The 17,646-nt window shown below is 38.3% G+C and overlaps 1 protein-coding gene across 4 annotated transcripts in view; it reads right to left on the bottom strand.

The window, feature by feature from the left end:
- LOC140732103 (uncharacterized) overlaps positions 1–17,646 on the bottom strand; it is a 106,434-nt gene that overhangs the window by 35,438 nt on the left and 53,350 nt on the right. For all 4 annotated transcript variants that reach the window (XM_073054256.1, XM_073054258.1, XM_073054259.1 and 1 more), the window contains exons 12-15: positions 15,817–15,909; positions 5,308–5,365; positions 3,299–3,388; positions 2,358–2,494 (exon numbers count right to left, since the gene is read on the bottom strand). In XM_073054256.1, coding sequence (XP_072910357.1) covers positions 2,358–2,494; positions 3,299–3,388; positions 5,308–5,365; positions 15,817–15,909 — 378 coding nt within the window. The remainder of the gene's footprint in view (positions 1–2,357; positions 2,495–3,298; positions 3,389–5,307; positions 5,366–15,816; positions 15,910–17,646) is intronic.

Here is a 17,646-nt window from a genome sequence, read left to right as displayed (position 1 = left end):
ACTGGAGTATTTACTGGTAATTTTTAACCTCTTGCTTTGGCAGTCTGAGGTACCCATATGATTTAAGGAGGATTCAATCATACTGGTGCCCAAGAAGAACGTGGTAACCTGCCTCCATGACGATTGTCCAGTAGCACTTACATCCACTGCGATAAAATGCTTTGAGATATTGATGATGAAACATACCAACTTTATCTGAGGAGCAATTAGGATCTGCCCTGATTTGCCTACTATCACAACAGGTCAACAGTAGATGCCATTTCATTGGCTTTTCACTCAGCTCTCGAACATCTGGACAGTGAAAATGCATACATCAGGATGCTCTTCACTGACAACCACTCTATATTCAACACTATCATCTCCTCAAAACCAATCAATAACCTCAATACATCCTTGTGCAAATGGATCCTCGATTTCCTTACTTCCAATCAGTTTGGATTGGCAACATCTCCTCCACAATCACCACAACACAGGTTAACAAGGGTGTGTGCTTAGCTCCCTACTCTACTTGCTTTACACTTATGACTGTGAGGATAAGTGCAGCTCCAGTATCATATTTAATGTTGCTTGACACCACCACAGGCCAACTCAAAGGTGGTGGCGAATCAGCATATAGAAGGGAAATTAAAAACCTGGCTGACAGTGCCACAACAATAACATCTTACTCAATGTCAGCAAAACCAAGGAGCTGATTATTGAGTATAGGAGGATGTAACTGGAGGTCCATGAGCCAGTCTTCATCACAGGATCAGAGATGGAAAGGGTCAGTAACCTCCATTCTATCATTGTCACCAAATCCTTTGAAATGATAAACCCAAGGAAGTTAAAGGGCTGGAGAAGGGAGAATTTATATGAGAAGACTCAAGACCTTGGAAGAAAGGGAAGGGGTAGGAGCACCTCCGCTTCTCCCCCTTCCCTTTCATCCATGGTCTTCTGTCCTCTCGTATCAGATTCCCCCTTCTCCTGCCCCTTTTTCTCTTTCAACATCCCAGCTCTTCACTTCATCCCCTCCCGGTTTCAGCTATTGCCTGCCATCTTGCACTTCTTCCTCCCCTCCCCCACCTTCTTATTCTGACTCCTGGCGTTTTACTTTCCAGTCCTGATGAAGGATCTCGGCCCAAAACATGAGCCGTTTACTATGTCCTGGCCTGCTGAGTTCCTCCAGCATTTTCTGTGTGCTGCTTTAGATTTCCAGTGTCTGCAGACTTTCTCATGTTCAGGTTCATTATCACTGACACGTGTCAGGAAATTTGTTGTTTCGTAACAGCAGTACAGTGCAATACATTAAAATCACTGCAAGTTACAATAAGAAATAAAAATAATAAGTAGTGCAAAAAGGGAGCATATATTTTATCAAAGAGTTCATGGCTTCATGGACAGCTCAGAAATTTAATAAGAGAGAGGAAGAAGCTGTTTCCAAAACACTGCGCAGGCGTCTTTAGGATCCTGCACCTTCTCCCTAACGGTATTAACAAGAAGAGGGCACATCCTCTATGATGAAGCTACTTAATGATTGATGCCGCATCTTGAGGGACTGCCTTTTTGAATATGTCCTTCATGGGCACTAGCCTCCCCACCATGATGGAGCTGACAGCGTTTACAACCCTTGACAGCTTTATCCAATCCTGTGAATTGGTGCCTCCATAACAGACAGCGATACAACCTGTCAAATGTTCCCTGCAGTACACTTGCAGAAATCTGCTGGAGCTAGACACAGCTAATCTCGCACACTTCTAATGAAATATGGCATAAAAGTGTATAATATGTTAAATTTACATTTTTCTTGTGAATGGTGCCTGTGATGCTGCCGTAGTTTTCCACCGCACCTGTGCGTACACCTACTTGTGCAGTCAACAATAAACTTGACTTCAACGTCCCCTGGACAAACAGCAGCACTTCAAAATCTTCACTGTGAGATATCACAGGTAAATGAGTGTGCTATTAACTACACAAAAGTGATGGTGGAGCAGAAATTACAGATCAAAGATATGCCCACTTATCAAGTGGAAATCATTAATCAATGAAGCTATGCAAAGTCAACATGTGGCCTTTTTAAACCACATCCATCTATCTAATTTCAATTATAATAGTTACCATTTCAAAGAATAAATTGCATTTCTGTTGTTATTTTAAAATATTAGCAATTGTTGTTAAAAATACCAATTCCAAAGAACTCTGACAGAGAAATTTGACCTTTACAATGTATAACATCTCAAATAAAAAAAAACAGTATTTGAAGTTTATTCAGTTTGCTTTAACAAAATATATTTGAGCAAATTTTCTACTAATACAAAAAACTAAAAATGTGCAACATAATCACATTTATGATGAATGTATTTGTCATTTTGTGCACTTACCATGTACATCTTCATGTGTTTGTATCCAGAGATATGAGCCAACATAGGTTTAAGAGTCAATTCATAATGGCACAGCTCACAGTAATACATTGGTTTAAATTGTTCTTTGTAATGATATTCAGTCAAAAAATCTAGCCCTGGAAATAGAAGTACATACATACTTTTACTATGATAAGACAAGTAAGGGATTACAGAATTATTGACTAATTGTGACACCACTCACACTAGCAATTTCCAAGCCTTGCAACTCCTCAATTTTTAAATTTTCAATTACAATTTTCCCAGATCTCCATGAACTCCAAGATTTACACTTGATTCTCAAAATAATTATCCCAATAGGAATTTCAATAGGACACGAATCACAAAATTGGAGAACAGCACAGCTCATGAAGCTGTAATTTAGCTCAAGTTAGTACTGGTGTTTTAAAGAGAAATCCTTCCTGCAGTTCTTTCCCTTTATGATCTTTATCCTATTCCCTGTTGAAAACTAATGGCAAATCTGTAGCTACCTCCTTCTCCACCATGAATTTGTTTCCACTGCCCTCTCAGCATCCACATCCATTTCAACCACACTCTTTGCTTGTTTCCAGTGCACTCTTAAATTGAACACGTTTCCACCACACACTAGAGCAAAGCTTTTCAAAGTCCAATCAGACATTGCATTAGAAAATAATTCTGGGCATCAAACCAGCTTTGAGAACGGTTTCATTTTATTTACTCTATTGTATGAATTGGAAGTCCTCCATCAAATCTCTTTTCACCCTTTTCCTCTCTAAAGAGAACAAGACTAAAGTTTCTGTACTAAGCAAGATCTGCCATTCATGATTTCTCATTGCCTAAAACATGTGCTTTGAGATTTCTTTGGAACAGTCATATTTTAATAATACTTTCAAGCGACACATGAAATTGTGTAGAAATGAAATAACAAAAAAAAAACAGACCTATTAATGCCTCCATAAAATTAGATTTTTTGATGTGGTCTTCCAGAATTTTTGATCCTATTGAACATCGCAAGTCATCAGCTGTTGCAGCTGTTGAAAACAAAATAAAGTCAGGTACAAAGGAATGAGTGCTAATAATTCCTTGCCCACTTGGAAAACTGGATTCCTCCTGGGGCAACGATACCAAGCGATGGCAACAAATTGATACCTCTCACAATGAACCAGACTTCACAGTAAGAACAACACACACAAAATGCTGGTGGAACACAGCAGGCCAGGCAGCACCCATAGGGAGAAGTGCTGTCAGGATTCGTCAGGACAGGTCTCGGCCCAAAACGTCGACAGTGCTTCTCCCTATAGATGCTGCCTGGCCTGCTGTGTTCCACCAGCATTTTTGTGTGTGTTGTTTGATTTTCCAGCATCTGCAGATTTCCTTGTGTTCACAGTAAGAATACAGTTGAGGTTTGCAGATCGTTATACAGCTTGTTCTGATCTGATAGTTCACTTTTCAGGATACTCACAAATCAGTTCCAGAAACTCACTTTTCAAAATAATGAAGACTGAGGCTAAACGGTGATCTGATTTCAGTATTCATCAGCTAACTACCAATATGACAACCTTTCTATACCAGAAGTATGTTGGATTTCTGTATTGTACAAGGACGCTGTGACATAATTCGCCTGAAATCATTAAAACTTGAAATAAAACTAGAATATAAAAGCAAGAATGCAACACTGCAGCTTTATAAGGCATTGGTAAGACCACATTTGGAGTATTGTGAGCTAATAAGTAATATTAAATCTAATAATTCTATTATCCAACAAAGTGTGTCTGGCATTGCAGAAAACCCAGAGGTTCACATTAATGATTTCAGAAATGAAAGAGTTATTGATGGCTCTAAGCCTGTACTCACTGGAGTTTAAAGGAATGAGAGTGGATCTCATTTACACCTACTGAATATTGAAAGGCCTGGATTGAGTGGACGCGGAAAGAAATGTTTCCTGAAGTGGGAGAGCTAACACCAGACGGCACAGCCTCAGATATGATGTCCCTTTAGAATAGAGATGGGGATGAATTCCTTTAGCCAGAGGGTAGTGAACCTATATAATTTATTACCACAGACAACTGTGGAGGCAAACGCATATTTAAAGCGGAGATTCAGAATCAGGTTTAATATCACTGCCATATCATGAAATTTGTTGCTTTGCGGCAGCAGTACATTACAATACATAATAATAAAAACTATAAATTACAATAAGAATATATTAAAAAAAATTAAATTAAGTAGTGAAAAAAGGGGAAAAGTACTGAGGTAGTGTTTATGGTTGATCAGAGATCTGATGGTGGAGGAGTTCCTGAAACATTGAATGTGTGTCTTCAGGTCTCCTTGTTGGTAGCAATGACAAGAGGGCATGTCCTGGGTGACAGGGGTCCTTAATGATGGATGCCCCTTTTTGAGGCATCGACTTTTGAAGGGATCTTAAAATAGATAGATGCTTGATTAGTAAGGGCATCGAAGGTTACAGGGATAAGGCAGGAGAATGGGGTTGCGAAGGAAAGTAAATCAGCCATGATCAGATGCTGGAACAAATTCACTGGGCTCAATAGCCCAATTCTGTTCCTGTGTCTCACGTTTCTTATGATCTAGGTAAATACAACAGCATGCAAAATGGAGCAGATGGCTCTCGTTTACTAAATTGATGGAACAAGGGCTTCTGTCTAATTTCCGATACAAAATTAATTGAAGTACAAAAACAAGCAGCCAGGTGGATGGCTGCTAATTCCACTTCCTGATCACCACACAACAAAAACTCAGAGAATTAAACATTCATAAAGTAGCATCATTTGTTCTGTTATACTTAAAATTATGTATGTAAGTTGAGGAATTTGTTAGAGGGAATGGCACAGGTTTTGTGATTATCTTTAAATAAAGGAACATTCTGACACCTTCAGAGTGTTTTTCATGCTTCTTAATGTTCAAAGCAAAAACAGTGAATGTCATATTTTACCATCTTTACTTGCAGTTGTCTTCTCACTGAGTGGAGATCCATCATAATCTCGGATCACCTGGAAATTTAATATAAAATAACTTTAAAGAAGAAACAAAGTGAATTTATTTTATTCTACTCTGTCAAATTTACATTGAGGCCCAACAGTATTATAGATTTTCAACAGACCAAACCAAAATGAAGACAAAAGATCATTCAAAGCAATTCAATGAATGATAATAGAGAAGCACAAATCTGAAGAAGGGTACAAGACCATCTCAAAGACACTAAACATACCTCCGAACTCACAGCAGTCCATTGAGAAAACCTGAAAAAATATGAAACCACAGCCACACTGCCTAGGTCAGGCCACCCCTCTAGCCAGAGAAGAATGGCACTTGTGAGAGAGGCTACTGTGGCACCAACAGTCGCTCTGAGGGAGCTGCAGAAGTCAGTGGCTGTAACTGGAAATGAAGCACAGGGCTCCACAATCCCCAAGGCCTTGAACAAAAGGGTAAATATGGAAGAGTGGCGAGGAAGAAGCCCTGGCTTAAACAAAAGCACATCCTTACCCACAAAGACTTCACAAAACGTCACTTTAAAGATACTGTAAAGATGTGGAAGAAGGTCTTGTGGTTGAATGAGACTAAAGTGGATCATTTTAGCCTCAAAACCAAGCAGTATGTATGGTGTAAGCCTAATGCTACGCATCAGCCAGGTAACATCTTTCCTGCAGTAACATATAGTAGAGGTAGCATCATGCTATGCAGATGCTTTTCAGCATCAGGGACTGGAAAACTAGTCAGGATTGATGGGAAGAGGAATGCTACTATATACAGAGAGATCCTGGATAAAAATCTGATAGACTCTGCTAGAAAGTTTAAACCGGGGAGGAATTGCATCTTTTAATAAGACGATGACCCAAATCACACTGCCAGAGGAACCATGGAGTGGCTTCAGATGAAGAAAATTGATGTCTTTGAGAGACCCAGTCAAGAGTCCTGACTTTAATCCGATCAAACATCTCTAGCAAGATCTCAAGACTGCTGACCACCTCCGCTCCCCAACTAACCTGGGGCAATTTTGCAAGCAGAAATAGGGAAATCTTGCTCCATCACATGCAAAGTTAATAGAGGCTTATCCAAAAACACTATTGGCTGTAACAGCTGCAAGTGATGGTTCTTCTAAGCACTGAGCAAAGGGGGTGAATACTCCAGAACTGCTGACAATACAGTTTTGAATACTTAAGTTTTTCATGCTTGACAATTCTCTCTGTTTGGGGTCTACTGTGAAAAAAGGAGCATGTGAATCACAAATAAAAATTCTGTTTCTCAAGTCAAGATGACGCCAGTGTACAATGCTTTCTCAGTCAACATCTCCCATAGCTCAAGAAAATATCTTTTTTACTTCATTTACAACTATTTTTCACCGTAAATGTGTTTTTGGGACTGTTAGAGCCTGCAATTTACAGTCTGGAGATCATTTGAGTGATGCAACGCTTTGCTGTCTCCAAGAAGATTCCAGGAAGCGAGCACATATTCTGACAGCCTCGATGAGAAGAAATTTTGAGACAAGGCGCTGATGCTCCACTCTATTTCTCTGTTTAAAACATCCATTAATCACTGATTAAAGCGTCAAGGAAGATTGAGATACAAAGGAAAATGCGGAGGTTCAGCAAGAGTTTCAACACCAACTGCCCATTCTTTTCCCTTTTTGCTGTGCAAGGAGAGAGTGTTTAGGGGTTGATGATCCGTTAGATTTTTTTTTGCGAGGAGGGATTGTGTTCCTCTTCCATTTTGTGCAGGGGTTAGGGGGTTTTGGGGTAGTCAATGGTCAGGATGCCATTCGTTTCTGTACGGGGGTGGGGGAGGGATTAATGTTTCTCTCTGAACGATGTCCACGTTCTTTCTTTGTTTTGTGGTTATCTGGAAAAGACAAATTTCAGAGTTGTATACAGATACAAGGTTGTCAAGCCCAGGAATGGTGGTGGGGTCAAGCTCCCACTACCTAAAAGTGCACCTCAAATAGCCCGACAACCAAGTCCAACTCCTGGTCTTCTCATGTGGCTTAGCCTCTAAGCCCAGTGGAACTGTTTCTACTCACAGGAGAAGGGGCAAAGGCGGGTCCTGGCACCTTAAAACCAGTGCTTTGGGTAGATGGAGCTCGTCAGACTGGGATGGCAGTCCATCTAAGAGAGGGAAAACTCTGATTTCAAACCTCCACTGCCTTGCGGCCATACCCACTCATGGGAAATGCTTCAGGAGTAAACCCTGAGGACAAATCCAGAGCTGGAGTCCCTAAGACAGTACAACGTTGTCTTCAACCTCGCTCTGGCAACTCCTGCGACGTCACTGGTGCCAAGCTGTATCAGCCCTTGCCCTTCCCTTGGACAACATCAGTGTCATGGCGGGGGGAGACTTGCTGCTTGGGCAACTGCCGGTCTTCCATACAACCTTGCCCAGGCCTGCACCCTGGAGTGGACACTCCAAGACTTTCCAGGCGCAGATCCATGGTCTCACTAGACTAACGGATGCTATCAATCAATATGGCTACAGGTCTTTATAATAAACGAACCTTTGTTCACATAAATGACTATTACAACTAGGGATTTTGATCAATTCAGAAGAGTCAAGGGTTGTGGGCTGAATATTTTTTCAAGGCACTATCTACTGACATGGATCAAACGTTTTTAGAATGGTCAAACTATAGAGTACCAAAAAAAGGTCATTTTCAGGCTGTAACTGTTTAAATACTGCAGCGATCAGTGAAGGGGTTCAGCTCTTCAAAGTCTACAACAACAAACTGGATAAGGCAAGATTACAATATATCGAAGCTTGTAAAAGTAGAAGGCTGAATGACAGTGTGGATAGAGAGGCGAAATTAGAAGCCTTCCAGGTTATATAAAGAGGCAAAGTAATTGGGAGAGAGGCATTCTATTCTGGTAATTTTTTAAAAAGACAAAGATTGAAAGGTGAGGTGGAAAGGGATTTGTGTTCAGAAGGGTGTCTTTGCACAAAAACACATGGATACAGCACCTAAGTAAGAAGGCAAGTGGTATCTTGGCCTTCTTTGCTAAAGAATTTGAGCACAATGCAGATAGACTAGAATGATTTTTGAAAGTGTAACATCAGGGCTGGAGAGGAGATTATACTATTGTTAGAATCAGTTGTTTTTTTAAAAAATATACTTTTTATAAGATATTAGTTGAATTAATTCAAGACTAAATTTGTAGTTTTAATCAAAGTTTATTTTTACTGACAGAATTCGTATTTTTAACAAATTTGTTCATCTTTAACAGTGCAAGTGGCTTCCGTTTTTCGAACGGTCGCTTTACGACACCTCGCTGTTACGGAAGACCTACATTAGTTACCTGTTTTCGCTAACAGTAGGTGTTTTCACTGTTACAAAAAAAGGCAGCGCGCATCATGAGCCCCAGAACTGCATTCTAACAGGCATTGCTTAAACACGTGCCTATGAGCATGTGTGCTTTATGTCGATTTATTTTCTTTCTTTTTCATTCTTTTTATTGAATTTTTCAAGGACAAACACATAACAGTCATAATAGTACAGAGAGAGTGGAATTACATTGTTGGCAATTAACACGTGAGTAGAAACTGTAAGTAACACCAATATAATTGACCTCCCAAACTCTTATAATAGACAAGATACAAAGAAATAAAAAGATGGGAAAAAAAACCCCAAATTGAAAAATCAAAAACAAAGTAAACTAAACTAAGAACTAAAACTGAACTAAACAAAGCTGGGCTATTCTATTATATCAGATAAAGTAGTTAATGTCGTCAACTCCGCTCCTCTACTCAAATTAATAAATAATATAAAGGAATCGGAAAAGGTCAAATTACATTCAATGGAAGTATTGGATAAATGGCCTCGAAGTTTCTTGAAATTTAACCGAGGGATCAAAGGTGCCACTTCTAATTTTTTCTGAAGTTTAAACAGGATATGGTTTGGGGAAACCATTGAAGTGTAGTTGGAGGATTCATCTCTTCCCAATTCAATAAAATAGATCTTCTAGCCATTAAAGTAGCAAATGCAATCATTCGCCGAGCTGAAGAGGGCAGATAAATCATTGGTAAACCAAAAATGGCGGTGATAGGGTGAGGTTGTAAATCAATGTGCAAAACTGTAGAGATTGTATCAAAAACATCTTTTCAATATTTTTCCAAAAGAGGGCAAAACCAAAACATATGAGTCAAAGAGGTTACCTCAGAATAACATCCATCGAGCTAAAAACGAGCTAATTTATCTTTAGACATATGAGCCCTATGCACCACTTTAAATTGAATCAACATATGTTTAGCACAAATAGAAGAAGAGTTAACTAATTGAAAAATTTTCTCATTTCTCTATAGGTAAAGAAAGTTGAAGTTACTTCTCCCATTCATTTTTAATTTTATCAGATATATCTGACTGTATTTTCATAATCGTATCATAAATGATTGCTATTGAACACTTTTGATAAGGGTTTAAGCCTAGAATTTTTTCCACGATACCGGTTAGATATGAAATCGGAAAAGTAGGTAACATAGCATTCAAAAAATCTCTGATCTGTAAATATCTAAAAATATAGGATCTGGGTAAATTATATTTATTAGACAACTGTTCAAAAGACATGAAACAGTTATCCAAAAATAAATCACAAAAGCATATTATACCCTTCGTTTTCCAAACCAAAAAGGCTTGATCCATGAGAGAGAGTTGAAAGAAAAAATTAAATATGAGACTTGATAAAATAAGTTTATTCAAGCCAAAAAATTTACGAAACTGAAACCATATGCATAATGTATGTTTAATTATTGGACTAACCATTTGTTTATTCAATTTAGAAAGAACTGCTATAGTGTTCTATGGTTCTAAAGGGAAGCAAAGTCCCTAAGATGGAAACCAATAAAAATCCTTGTGCAGAATTACATTCAAGGTAAACCCATTGTGGACTGACACTAATATCCACAACTTGTGTCCAAAATACTAAATATCAAATATTAATTGCCCAATAATAAAATCTTAAATTCGGCAGTGCCAGGCCGCTGTTCTTTTTGGATTTCTGCAAGTTTTTTTTTACTTAACCTAAGATTTTTATTCTGCCATATGTAAGGCGAAATTTTAGAGTCAACAGTATCAAAAGAGGATTTAGGAATAAAGATCGGTACTGTTTGGAAAAGATTTAAGAATTTAGGTAAAATAATCATCTTAATAGCATTAATTCGACCAATCAGTGATATAGACAGTGAGGACTATTTAGTAAGCGATTGTTTAACCTGGTCTATTAAAGGTAAAAAAAATTGACGTTAAATAAATCCTTATGTTTTTTAGTAATTTTAACACCTAGATAAATAAAATAATCCGTAACCAATCTAAATGGTAAACGTCTATAAATTAGAACTTGCATATTTAAAGGGAAAAGTTCACTCTTATTAAGATTCAGTTTGTAACCAGAAAAGTTACTAAACTGAGTGAGCAGGGATATAACAGCAGGAATGGATTTCTCAGGATTCAAAATATATAGTAACAAATCATCTGCATATAATGATAACTTATGTATCACATTCCCACGGGAAATGCCAAGTATAATAGGTAAGTCACGAATAGCAATAGCTAAAGGTTCCAGGGCAATATCAAATAAAAATGGGCTAAGAGAACAGCCTTGCCTAGTGCCACGAAACAACTGAAAAAAAGGAGATCTTATATTATTGGTAAGTACCGAAGCCATAGGGGTATAATATATCAATTCAATCCAAGATATAAATTGCGGGCTAAAATTAAATTTCTCAAGCATACTAAATAAGTATTCAACTCTACTGAACACTTTCTCGGCATCCAATGAGATTGACATATTCTGGAATTCTAGATGAGGGAGTATAAACAATATTCATCAATCTCCTAATATTAAAGGACGAATAGCGGTTTTTAATCAATCCGGTCTGATCAACAGAAATAATTCGAGGCAATGCATTTTCCAATCTAGTTGTCAATGTTTTAGAAAAGATTTTAGAATCCACATTCAATAAGGATATAGGCCAGTATGATGCGCATTCAGTGGGATCTTTATCTTTTTTAAGAATTAAGGGAACAGAGGCACCATAAAATGATTGTGGTAATTTACCTATAAATAATGAATCCTTAAAGACTTTACATAACCAGGGAGAAAGTATAGTAGAGAAGGATTTAAAGAATTCTACTGTGTAACCATCTGGGCCAGGTGCTTTACCTGAATTCATTGAGGAAATAGCATCTTTTATTTCTTGTTCCGTATTAGGAGTATCTAATACTAAACTTTCATCAGGTGATAATTTCGGAACATTCAATACCTTAAGGATTCGTGCATTATAGTGGGGCCATCAGGAAATTCTGATTGATATAAGGAGGTGTAAAATTGTTTATCTCATCATGACCGTCATAGTTCCATCTCATTTACGAATTTTAATAATCTGACGTTTAACCAAAGCAGATATCAATTGATTAGCCAATAGTTTACCAGATTTAGCACAATGTATATAAAATTGTCTCCTAGTCTTAATTATTTGATTTTCAATCGAGGATGTTAAATGTAAACTATGCTCCATTTGAAGTTCGACCCTCTTTTTATAAAGCTCCTGACCAGGAGCAATAGAATAGTTTTTATCAATTGCTTTAATCTTTTTAACTAGACAAATCTCTTTATTAATTTGTTTTTTCAGTCCAGCAGAATGAGATAATCTGCCCACGGATGTATGCTTTAAAAGTATCCCATAGTAACCTGTTGGAAATTTCTTCAGTAGAGTTTGTTAAAAAGAAGAAATCAATCTGTTCCTTAAAGAAATTCACAAAGTCTGAGTCCTGTAGTATTACGGAATTGAATCACCATTGTCCAAAACTAGAAGGTGTATCCATTAATATAATAGTGTTTCAAGGCGCATGGTCAGAGATGGCAATGGAATCGTAATTGCAGTCAATAACAGAGGGAATTAAATGAGAGTCAGTAAAAAAGTAGTCAATTCTAGAGTAACTGTGGTATACATGGGAAAAGAATGAAAACTCTTTATCCTTTGCATGTAAAAACCTCAAAATTTCTGAAATTCCAAAATTAAGCATAAAGGAATTAAGAAAGGTAGCCAATTTATTCGGAAGTGCTTGATTAGACTTAGATCTATCAATTGAAGGATTTAAACAGCAATTAAAATCTCCACCTATTATGAACATTTAGTCATTTAAATTGGGAAGGGATGTAAATAAGTGTTTAAAAAATTCAGGATAGTCAACATTTGGAGCATAAACATTAACCATAACCACTTTTTTGTTACAGAGTAGGCCAGTAATTAACAAAAATTTACCATCCGGATCTGAAATTTTTTCACAGTGAATAAATGAAATTGAAGAATCTATAAAAATAGAAACTCCTTTCACTTTGGCCTGAGAATTCGAATGGTATTGTTGACCTTTCCAAAACCTAAAAAAATGCTGATTATCCTCTTTCCTCACATGAGTTTCTTGTGCAAAGATAATATGGGCATTCATTCTATAGAATACTTCGAATTTTTTTTTTTCCCGTTTAATCGGATGGTTTAAATCATTTGTATTCCACATAACAAAATTAATAATCTTATCCATCATAGTAAAATAATATGGTACGTAAAGGGTTATCCAGAATACAAACTCATGAACCTGGAAGAAGAAGAAAGGTTCAAGGAGGAACCAGAAGTTACAACATATCAGACATTTCAGTAGTTTCAAAATAGCCCCGGTGAAAAAATCTAAACAAAAAAAAGAAAAAACCCCTACCCCCACCCACAAAGCTCCTTTGTCAAGTTCTGAGATTGTTGCTTGCTGTGGTTCAAATTCACGTTTAAGTGATCTAAAATTATCCTCAACCGTCTTTAAAACTCCTTCGAACACGGCAAAGTTTTGAGTAAGTTTTTCATCTAGAAGTTACCACATTGGTTCAAAAGTTAAAGGAGGTTGCTTAGATGGTTTCGGATCATCATCTTTTTTCTCCATTAGGATCAAAGTCTTTCCCGTTTTTAGCTTCTCGTGATCTGGTATTCATTTCCAACAACTTAAAAGTCAAAATCCAAAAATATATCTATAACATAAGCCTTTTAGTGTAGATATAAAACAAAGTAAATAAGGGTGGCTACAGGTAATAGAAGGGAATGGAGCGAAGCCAAATCGAATCTCACGCCATGAGCGCCACCAGGAGACCTGTTTGTCGATTTATTTTGTGCATCCATTAGCAAGATGAGTTCTAACGTATCGGAAAAGCCTAAAAGAGCTCGTAAGGGTGTTACACTTAGCGTAAAACTAGACATAATTAAGCGCTTTGATCGTGGTGAATGAAATAAGGACATAGTGAGTTTGGCTAAGGAGGCTGGGTTTGTGGAAGTTGACGAAGATGATGTTGAAGAGGTTTTGGCATCCCGTGCCCAAGAACTGACAGGTGAAGAGCTGAAGCAATTGCAAGAGGAAAGGAATACAATCGAAACCGAACGCAGTAGCGAACTACCCAGAAGTGAGGTCATGCAGGAACTGAACGTGAAGCAACTGCGTGAGATTTTTGCTGCGATTGACAACGCTGCAATGATTGCAGAAAAGTATGACTTTAATTTTCAAAGGGTACGTAGGTTTAGGGCATATTTGCAGGATGGTTTGAGTGCTTATAAAGAACTGTATGATGAAAAATGCGCGAGGCTAAGCAGTCAAGCATACTGTCGTTCTTCAAGCCTTCCACATCAGCCACAGCAGACAACGAAACTTGACCTTTGACATCGAGGCAAGCAGACATAGAAGGTGACCTGCCTGCCCTGATGGAAACAGACGATGATGAAATGAAATGCCAGTCTCCTCTAACTCCCACCACCCCAACCTCCAATGACTCAGCCTAACAGACCATCATCAGTGTGCTTGCTGTCTTCCCGATTCCGTTAAGTGAACACTGTACACGTTATGTACACTGTACTTACATTATTTCTACTTTATATAGGCTGTGTATTTTTATGTGTTATTTGGTAGCTTCATAGCTTAAAGGTTACTGGAGAGAGTGCTTCTGTCGAGAGCGCTTGCGTGAGATTTTCACTATGCTAGACAGGGCTGCAATGATTGCAGAGAAGTATTTCTACTTTATATAGGCTGTGTATTTATCAAATTATTATTGCTTTTACTATACGCTACTGTTATTTTAGGTTTTATGTGTTATTTGGCACAATTTTGTAGGTTATTTTTTGGGTCTGCGAACGCTCACAAATTTTTCCCATATAAATAAATGGCAATTGCTTCTTCACTTTACAACATTCCGGCTTACGAACCGTTTCATAGGAACGCTCTACCTTCAGATAGCATACAGGTGTCCCACGCTTCATAAATCTTCGCTTTACGCCATTTCGCTTTTACAAAAGACCTACATTAGTAACCTGTTTTCGCATTACAAAGAGGATTTTCGCTTTTATAAAAAATTTTCCCATATAAATTAATGGTTCTTCGCTTTACACCATTTCTGCTTAAGAAAGGTTTCATAGGAACACTCTACCTTTGTAAATGATGGGGGGGGGGGGGGGAAACACCTGTATGTGTGTTTATTCTCCAACTACTGGCAGAAAGTGGTATAACAGTTACATAACTGTGTGTCACCTTTCTTCATTTTTAATTGGCAGTGCCTTTTGATTGGGTCCTTTTATCTAAGGAATTTTTTATTATCTGGACTATAAAGGTGATAGACCTTTGCAAAAGTGCTACCTTTAGGATAATATCCTAAAAGGATAATATCCTTTTTATTATCTGGACTATAAAGGTGATAGACCTTTGCAAAAGTGCTACCTTTACTTCATCCTGGCTCTTCTTCTATGTCAGCTCCTCACTTAGCTTCACATGCTAGGTGTGTGTTTCTTAAGCTTTAAAATAAACAACCATGAAGAATCAAAGCTTTTCTACTCATTCTTGAACTCTTAAAAGAACCAGGGGATTGAAAATTGCTGAGATCCGACACTATAAAGAGAGGCCAAGCAGACTGGACCCTATTGACTTTTCTGATGCATGCAAAAATCTTAAACTGCTTTGAAAAAGTAGATGCACGACAGATGACGCTTCCTTTGCCTGCAGTGCCTGGAGTCAGGTATCACAAGTGCAAAATAAGTCAGCCATTCAGGACTGGAACAAAAAGAAAAGCTACTTCTTTATCCAAAAGGTGGCAAATCTTTGGAATCCTCTAGCCAGGTGAGCTGTGGAGGTGGAATAGCACAGTATATTCAAGACAGACATGACGACATTTTTGGATGTTACAGAATTGTAATGTAGTATTAGTACAGGAAAGTGGCACTGATATAGATAATAAACCCTGATGAATGGCAGATCAAGCACAAGATCTTAAATTGCCTGTCACTTATGTGCTCAAGCCATGAGGCACAAGATCAGGTAGGATGTCAGGGTCATGAACCATATGGTTCCATTAAAAGTAGTGCCCATCCAAGTGGATGCAATAAGTTTCACACTGTCACAGGTTTCCCTTTCCCTACTAATGAGCATTTAATGTTGTAGACTTACCTTCACTCTTCCCCTTCCGTTAGTCTTTTCAATTTCTGCTGCTTCATATTTTACGATGTGTTTGCTAAAACTTGAATCTGGATGCCTCCTTCTCTGAAAAACACGATTTGTTTCATCAACAGAAAAATCACCCTTGTCACAAAAGTCAGGCATTCGAGCATGGTCTACATTTGACCCTATCTTTGGTGCTGTTAGATGAATTAACTCACATATCAGGTGAACTTGTGCTAACCTTGTATGTAACTACTGTTGACTGTAGTTGTTGAAAAGTTTGTTTTAAACTATACAACTACACATTTTCTTGGGCCACACACAGATATGAGCATCAACAAAACTCATTTATATAGCTCCATAATTGTTACCAGTAAGCAAGGACAAGACGTTGAGTTTGACCACCAGAAAGCTATTGCACGTGCAAAGTCGCAATTCCTGGCCAAAATTGAATCACACAAGGATGCTCAGCAGCTGAACAATATCAACTCCTACAAAGTAAAACTTGCAAATATGTGCCAACAAGATTTCACTCCCACTTAAGCTGAATTTCTTTTATGCTCACTTTGACCAACAGAACATGGAGGCACCTTCACAAACGCCCACCGCACCCAGTGTTCTGTAATTTCAGTCTCCAAGTGCAACGTGAGCTCATCTTTCAGGACAACGACCCTATGGAAAACATCTGGTCCAGACAGTGTACGTCTGGCTGAGTACTGAAAACTCGTGCTAATCGAATGGCTGGAGCATTTACTGATAATCTTTAACCTCTCACTTCAGCAGTCTGAGGTACCCACATGCTTCAAGCAGGATTTATCACACCGGTACCCAAGAAGAATATGGTAACCTGCTTCAATGACTATCATCTAGTAGCACTTACATCCACTATGATGGATCTGCTTTGAAAAGTTGGTGATGAAGCATATCAAGTATTGCCTTACGAGCAACTTGGATCTGCAACAGATCAATAGCAGATGCTACTACATTGGCTCTTCAATCAGCCCCGGAACATCTGGACAAAGAAGATCCATATATCAGGATGCTCTTCATTGACTACAGATCAGCATTCAATACTACCATCCCTTCAAAACTAATCAATCAGCTTCAGGACCTTGGCCTCAATACCTCTGTGTGTAATTGCATCCTCAATTTCCTCACTAGCAGACCAGTCAGTTTAGAATGGTAAGAACAACTTCTCCACAATCTCCATCAATACAGGTACAACACAAGGCAGTGCACTTACCTCCTTGCTCTACTCACTTTATACTTATGATTGTGAGGCTCAGTGCGTCTCCAATATCATATTTAAGTTTGCTGACAACATCAATGGCCAAGTCAACGGTGGCAACACATATAGCAGGGAGACTGAAAATCTGGCTGAATGATGCCACAACAACAAATTCTCACTCAGTGTCAGCAAAACCAAAGATCTGATGACTGACTACAGGAGTTGGAAACTGGAGGTCCATGAACCAGTCCTCATCAGGGAGATCAGAGATCGAGAGAGTCATTACTTTTAAATCCTCAGTTATCACTTTAATTATGTTCTGAGTCCAGCACATAAATGCCATTACAAAGGAGGCACAGCAGCACCTGTACTTTCTTGGAAGTTTTCTATGATTCAGCATGTCATCTAAAACACACAAATTTTTATGGATGTTTGGTGAAGAGTACACTGATTGGCTGCATCATGGCCAAATATGGAAACATCAAAGCCTTTGAAAAGAAAAGCCTACAAGAAGTAGTGGATAGCACAGTTCATAAAAGGAAAAGCCCTCCCCACCAGTTAGCACATTTACTGGGAGCACTGTCACAGCAAGGTAGCACCCATCATGAAGG

Source organism: Hemitrygon akajei, chromosome 8 (genome assembly GCF_048418815.1).
Source record: "Hemitrygon akajei chromosome 8, sHemAka1.3, whole genome shotgun sequence".
Taxonomy (NCBI): domain Eukaryota; kingdom Metazoa; phylum Chordata; class Chondrichthyes; order Myliobatiformes; family Dasyatidae; genus Hemitrygon; species Hemitrygon akajei.
The sequence above is the reverse complement of the archived record's forward strand: the minus strand, read 5'-3'. Positions and strand labels throughout refer to the sequence as shown.